At 51.1% G+C, this 7,144-nt stretch overlaps 1 protein-coding gene and 1 long non-coding RNA gene across 4 annotated transcripts in view; both read left to right on the top strand.

Annotated features, from left to right (window-relative positions):
* The first annotated feature begins 2,192 nt into the window (after positions 1-2,192).
* On the top strand, positions 2,193-4,329 carry LOC122930738. Of its 3 annotated transcripts, none has more exons than XR_006388165.1 (3): positions 2,193-2,308; positions 3,998-4,141; positions 4,271-4,329. It is a non-coding gene; the product is annotated as an uncharacterized LOC122930738 (long non-coding RNA). The 3 variants fall into 3 exon arrangements; XR_006388164.1 differs by lacking the exon at positions 2,193-2,308 and adding an exon at positions 2,376-2,488; XR_006388163.1 differs by lacking the exon at positions 2,193-2,308 and adding an exon at positions 2,500-2,621.
* Positions 4,330-4,401: 72 nt separating this feature from the next.
* LOC122931447 (zinc finger protein 436-like) overlaps positions 4,402-7,144 on the top strand; it is a 101,723-nt gene continuing 98,980 nt past the window's right edge. The window contains exons 1-3 of the mRNA XM_044285519.1: positions 4,402-4,450; positions 4,524-4,647; positions 4,731-4,825. Of these exons, the coding sequence (XP_044141454.1) occupies positions 4,427-4,450; positions 4,524-4,647; positions 4,731-4,825 (243 nt within the window). The 5' untranslated portion in view covers positions 4,402-4,426. The remainder of the gene's footprint in view (positions 4,451-4,523; positions 4,648-4,730; positions 4,826-7,144) is intronic.

Raw genomic sequence — 7,144 nt, 5'->3', positions numbered from 1 at the left:
TATTTCATTCAGTCCGGGCTGTACGTCTACGCCAGAGCATTTCATTCAGTCCGGGCTGTACGTCTACGCCGGAGCGTTTCATTCAGTCCGGGCTGTACGTCTACGCCGTAGTATTTCATTCAGTCCGGGCTGTACGTCTACGCCGTAGTATTTCATTCAGTCCGGGCTGTACGTCTACGCCGTAGTATTTCATTCAGTCCGGGCTGTACGTCTACGCCGTAGTATTTCATTCAGTCCGGGCTGTACGTCTACGCCGGAGCGTTTCATTCAGTCCGGGCTGTACGTCTACGCCGGAGCGTTTCATTCAGTCCGGGCTGTACGTCTACGCCGGAGTATTTCATTCAGTCCGGGCTGTACGTCTACGCCGGAGTGTTTCATTCAGTCCGGGCTGTACGTCTACGCCGGAGCGTTTCATTCAGTCCGGGCTGTACGTCTACGCCGGAGCATTTCATTCAGTCCGGGCTGTACGTCTACGCCGGAGTATTTCATTCAGTCCGGGCTGTACGTCTACGCCGGAGCGTTTCATTCAGTCCGGGCTGTACGTCTACGCCTGAGCGTTTCATTCAGTCCGGGCTGTACGTCCACGCCGGAGTGTTTCATTCAGTCCGGGCTGTACGTCTACGCCGGAGCGTTTCATTCAGTCCGGGCTGTACGTCTACGCCTGAGTGTTTCATTCAGTCCGGGCTGTACGTCTACGCCGGAGCGTTTCATTCAGTCCGGGCTGTACGTCTACGCCGGAGCGTTTCATTCAGTCCGGGCTGTACGTCTACGCCGGAGCGTTTCATTCAGTCCGGGTTGTACGTCTACGCCGGAGCGTTTCATTCAGTCCGGGCTGTACGTCTACGCCGGAGCGTTTCATTCAGTCCGGGCTGTACGTCTACGCCGGAGCGTTTCATTCAGTCCGGGCTGTACGTCTACGCCGGATCGTTTCATTCAGTCCGGGCTGTACGTCTACGCCGGAGCGTTTCATTCAGTCCGGGCTGTACGTCTACGCCGGAGCGTTTCATTCAGTCCGGGCTGTACGTCTACGCCGGAGCGTTTCATTCAGTCCGGGCTGTACGTCTACGCCGGAGTATTTCATTCAGTCCGGGCTGTACGTCTACGCCGGAGCGTTTCATTCAGTCCGGGCTGTACGTCCACGCCGGAGTGTTTCATTCAGTCCGGGCTGTACGTCTACGCCGGAGCGTTTCATTCAGTCCGGGCTGTACGTCTACGCCGGAGCATTTCATTCAGTCCGGGCTGTACGTCTACGCCGGAGCATTTCATTCAGTCCGGGCTGTACGTCTACGCCGAAGCGTTTCATTCAGTCCGGGCTGTACGTCTACGCCGGAGCGTTTCATTCAGTCCGGGCTGTACGTCTACGCCGGAGCGTTTCATTCAGTCCGGGCTGTACGTCTACGCCGGAGCGTTTCATTCAGTCCGGGCTGTACGTCTACGCCGGGGCGTTTCATTCAGTCCGGGCTGTACGTCTACGCCGGAGCGTTTCATTCAGTCCGGGCTGTACGTCTACGCCGGAGCGTTTCATTCAGTCCGGGCTGTACGTCTACGCCGGAGCGTTTCATTCAGTCCGGGCTGTACGTCTACGCCGGAGCGTTTCATTCAGTCCGGGCTGTACGTCTACGCCGGAGCGTTTCATTCAGTCCGGGCTGTACGTCTACGCCGGAGCGTTTCATTCAGTCCGGGCTGTACGTCTACGCCGGAGCGTTTCATTCAGTCCGGGCTGTACGTCTACGCCGGAGCGTTTAATTCAGTCCGGGCTGTACGTCTACGCCGGAGCGTTTCATTCAGTCCGGGCTGTACGTCTACGCCGGAGCGTTTCATTCAGTCCGGGCTGTACGTCTACGCCGGATCGTTTCATTCAGTCCGGGCTGTACGTCTACGCCGGAGCGTTTCATTCAGTCCGGGCTGTACGTCCACGCCGGAGCGTTTCATTCAGTCCGGGCTGTACGTCTACGCCGGAGTGTTTCATTCATTTCTCTTCCTCTCAGAGCAGAACACACGTGTTTGTGTCAGGTTCATGAAGATTGGAGCCTGACTCCTCCCACACAAGATCACATGGTTATGACATCATCACAGGTCCTTTAGCCCCTCCCTCCAGCGGCACGGCCTAGAGCCTGATCCCTCCCATACATGGTCACATGGTCATGACATCATCACAGGTCCTTTACCTCCTTCACCTGCAGAAGCGCATCCTGGAGCCTGACTCCTCCCACACATGATCACATGGTCGTGACATCATGAAAGGTCCTTTCAGCCCACAACTCTTCCACCTTCCACATGCATGCAGTGTCCAGCGGTGCCAGTGGAGGTATGTGTACAGTCACCGCCATTGTATGTCAGGATTACTGGGGCAGAGGATGGCCACTGGCTTTACCCTAGAAAGCCGGACCTCACCAGCCACGCCCAAAACCATGCCCCCAAACCACTTGAAGCCACGCCTCCGCCGAAAAACACAGGGGAGGAGAGGGAAGAACTCTGTGAATGGAAGGTGAGCGGGGGCGGCGGGCGCTTCTCCCCTCAGTCAGCCACAGGGAGCCCGGAAACCGGACTGTCCGGCCCCCCAAACTGGGGCACAGGGGACATTAACCCTTTGGTCTCCTCTGTACAAGAGGCAGCAACTGGTAAACTCCGTAACTGCTGCAGGGATTTCACCGTCACTCATTGGTTACATTATATATCAGAATTTCCCTTCAGCCCCCTCCTAGATACCTATCAGCAGTGACCTGCAGGGGGCGGGAGTGAGAGGACAGAGCAGGACACTGGAGGCTCCTGTAGTAAGTGATGGGACGGAGGCTGGAGGCCGGGTACTGGGACTGGGAGGACTTTTCTCCTGGGGCCCCTGCTCCTGTCCTGCCTCCTCCACCATCATAGAAGGGGCCCCTGCTCCTGTCCTGCCTCCTCCACCATTATAGAAGGGGCCCCTGCTCCTGTCCTGCCTCCTCCACCATCATAGAAGGGGCCCCTGCTCCTGTCCTGCCTCCTCCACCATCATAGAAGGGGCTCCTGCTCCTGTCCTGCCTCCTCCACCATCATAGAAGGGGCTCCTGCTCCTGTCCTGCCTCCTCCACCATCATAGAAGGGGCCCCTGCTCCTGTCCTGCCTCCTCCACCATCATAGAAGGGGCTCCTGCTCCTGTCCTGCCTCCTCCACCATTATAGAAGGGGCCCCTGCTCCTGTCCTGCCTCCTCCACCATCATAGAAGGGGCCCCTGCTCCTCTCCTTCCTCCTCCACCATCATAGAAGGGCCCCTGCTCCTGTCCTGCCTCCTCTACCATCATAGAAGGGGCCCCTGCTCCTGTCCTGCCTCCTCCACCATTATAGAAGGGGCCCCTGCTCCTGTCCTGCCTCCTCCACCATCATAGAAGGGGCCCCTGCTCCTCTCCTTCCTCCTCCACCATCATAGAAGGGGCCCCTGCTCCTGTCCTGCCTCCTCCACCATCATAGAAGGGGCCCCTGCTCCTGTCCTGCCTCCTCCACCATCATAGAAGGGGCCCCTGCTCCTGTGTCCTGCCTCCTCCACCATCATAGTGCTGGTCCCCGAACTCCTGTGTCCTGTCTCCCCCACCATCATAGTGCTGGTCCCCAGCTCTTGTCCTCTCTCCTCCACCATCATAGTGCTGGTCCCCGTCCTCCTGTGTCCTGCCTCCTCCACCATCATAGTGCTGGTCCCCGACCTCCTGTGTCCTGTCTCCTCCACCATCATAGTGCTGGTCCCCAGCTCTTGTCCTCTCTCCTCCACCATCATAGTGCTGGTCTCCGGCCTCCTGTGCTGCCTCCTCCACCATCATAGTGCTGGTCTCTGGCCTCGTGTGTCCTGCCTCTTCCACCATTATAGTGCTGGTCCCGGCCTCTTGTGTCCTGCCTCCTCCACCATCATAGTGCTGGTCCTCGGCTATAAAGGGAGAGAACACAACATCTACACTTTATTATCTCCAGTAATTGTATTTTACATGGGATTTTGTAGGATTTTACATCGTCTCATCTTCTCTCCATTCAGGTTCCTACAATATAGGATCCGCTCAGTGGGTATCTTCGATATAAGATCCTTCTCCTGATTGACCCATCAAGGATGGACACGGACAAGATTGCGGAGAGTATAATAAATCTCACCCTAGAGATCCTCTTCCGGCTTACTGGAGAGGTGAGAGATTCTGATGATGTCACATTACATCATCTTATCTATGTAACTAACAGGTGGCCATGACTGGAGAGGTGAGGGACTCTGGAGATGTATGGAGTGATATTTATTACTGTGTCTCTCCATAACCAGGACTGCACAGTAGTGAAGAAGACCTCTAGTGAGCGCTGTCAGGCCCCTGTATCTGAAGGATGGGGAAGAACCCTGAGCCCAATCATGGGGCCTCCACCTCACCCCCTGATACATGAGGAAATCAGTAGAGAGAAGATCCTAGAACTCACCAACAAGATGATTGAGCTGCTGACTGGAGAGGTGGGAATGCTGGGACATTATACAGGAACACTATGAAGGGATCTGGGTGATGACTGTATCATTGTGTTGTCAGGTTCCTATAAGATTTCAGGACGTCACCATCTATTTCTCCATGGAGGAGTGGGAGTATTTAGAAGAACACAAGGATATGTACAAGAACATCATGATGGAGGACCGGTTGCCCCTTACACCACCAGGTAATAGACTTGACTAAATACACAAGTCCTCTCATTATCTGTATGTAAGGAATGAATTCAGTCACTGGATGTGTTTCCTACAGTTAAGGAAGAAAGAAGAACACCGGAGAGCTGTCCCAGTCCTCTTCTCCCACAGGATGATTTTGAAGAACATCACAATGTCCCACAGGATGATCAGGTAGATGGAGTTAAGGTCTCATAAAATGTCCCCATATGATCTGTAGGAGGCTGTGAAGATCTTGTGTTCAGTCTTGTTTTATCCACCAGTATTATATGTTTTATTTCTGTATAATGAGAAAGCTGGAGATGTTGTCTGGATCTTCTCACAATCTTCTGGCTATGCAGCCTTTAAGAGGGTTCTCCTCTTTGAATTGCTGCAGCCCTTGGTTACACAAGAATGGCCTGTCTTACAATGTATCTATAGGTCTCTACTCCTTGCCATAGCCTGCCGCACCTAGGAATTTCACATAGGGTTGCACCATTCCCTGAGAGGATGCTACTATGCGCATTCATGTTACAAAAGGTACTAGACCCAAGATACCGTGATAAAACTATCATCTTTATTGAACATTCATGTAAAAAATACATAATAAAGCCACATAAGTTATGGATAAATAATAAGAAGTGTGAGCCCGCTTACACAGTACAGATAATCACAAAATCTAATCAATCAAAAGTAGTAAAGGCAAATGAAAAAGGAAACACTGAAGGGCACCACTAGGATCCTTACATAGCAAAAGTAGCAACACGGCTCACCCACCACTCCCGACCCGCGTTTCACCAATGGCTTTGTCTCAGCACTTGCCTTTTCGTCTATTGATTGGTTAGATTTTGAGATTATCTGTACCGTGTAAGCATGCTTCACCCTCCTTATTATTTTTTTTTCTGTATTTTATGTGACTTTGTTATATACTTTTAACATGAATTCTCAATAAAGATGGTAGTTTTATCATGGTATGTTGGTTCTCGTACAATTTGGTGATATTGCTTTGTTTGGTACGGTATGACTAGTTATATTTATTGGGATGCCCTTTTTTGGTTGATATGCGCATGCATGGTTCTTTGTAGCCGATACTACATATCCTTCCATGGCTGCAAACATGCAGTGTGCGTATCACACTATAGTGTACATTAGCGTATGGTCCCAACACACCAGGTGGCCAACATGGTTCCAGTCCAGGTCCTTCATAACGGTTACAGTATCTTTGAGGAACTGACTATATAGAAAAACACAATAGTTCACATAGATTTCCAGGAAGAAGGAAATGAGCTCTCTAAAGACATGAAGATACTCATAAAACACACAGCAACTAGCATACACATGCCCCTCGCCCAGCCCTCACTGCTCTATAACAGTAGATGTTTGTGCTTGGATTCTAGGATCCCTAATTTGCAGGAATCCATCCGGTATTCCCTTTAGCTGCAACTCTGTATTTATCAGCTGTACCTATTGAGAGACGGACACTGTCTATTCCACCATTACCAAACTAATAGGATGCCACCAACCGGGTCTATTTGTGTGTCCTCTGGCCAACTGGCAGCCTTACGCGAGTTATCTCCTGCGAATAGTAACGAGAACTTGAACGTCAAGCCTCAATTGCCCGTTTCCGTGAATTCTATTTCCACACAGTTGAAATTTTATTTTATTGAGTAGGTAAATTTCACTTTAATTAAACCAGCATATAGGTGATCAGTAGCATAGCAATACATAGGCTTGGGCACCTACTTTTCTGTAAATGATAACGGAAAATTGAGCGTCAGGCCTCAATCGTCCGTTTATGTTTATTCTACACTCACCTAAAGAATTATTAGGAACACCATACTAATACGGTGTTGGACCCCCTTTTGCCTTCAGAACTGCCTTAATTCTACGTGGCATTGATTCCACAAGGTGCTGATAGCATTCTTTAGAAATGTTGGCCCATATTAATAGGATAGCATCTTGCAGTTGATGGAGATTTGAGGGATGCACATCCAGGGCACGAAGCTCCCGTTCCACCACATCCCAAAGATGCTCTATTGGGTTGAGATCTGGTGACTCTGGGGGCCATTTTAGTACAGTGAACTCATTGTCATGTTCAAGAAACCAATTTGAAATGATTCGAGCTTTGTGACATGGTGCATTATCCTGCTGGAAGTAGCCATCAGAGGATGGGTACATGGTGGTCATGAAGGGATGTACATGGTCAGAAACAATGCTCAGGTAGCCCGTGGCATTTAAACGATGGCCAATTGGCACTAAGGGGCCTAAAGTGTGCCCAGAAAACATCCCCCACACCATTACACCACCAGCCTGCACAGTGGTAACAAGGCATGATGGATACATGTTCTCATTCTGTTTACACCAAATTCGACTCTACCATTTGAATGTCTCAACAGAAATCGAGACTCATCAGACCAGGCAACATTTTTCCAGTCTTCAACAGTCCAATTTTGGTGAGCTCGTGCAAATTGTAGCCTCTTTTTCCTGTTTGTAGTGGAGATGAGTGGTACCCGG

Source organism: Bufo gargarizans, chromosome 3, assembly GCF_014858855.1.
Source record: "Bufo gargarizans isolate SCDJY-AF-19 chromosome 3, ASM1485885v1, whole genome shotgun sequence".
NCBI lineage: Eukaryota > Metazoa > Chordata > Amphibia > Anura > Bufonidae > Bufo > Bufo gargarizans.
This window is presented reverse-complemented; position numbering and strand designations above follow the sequence as displayed.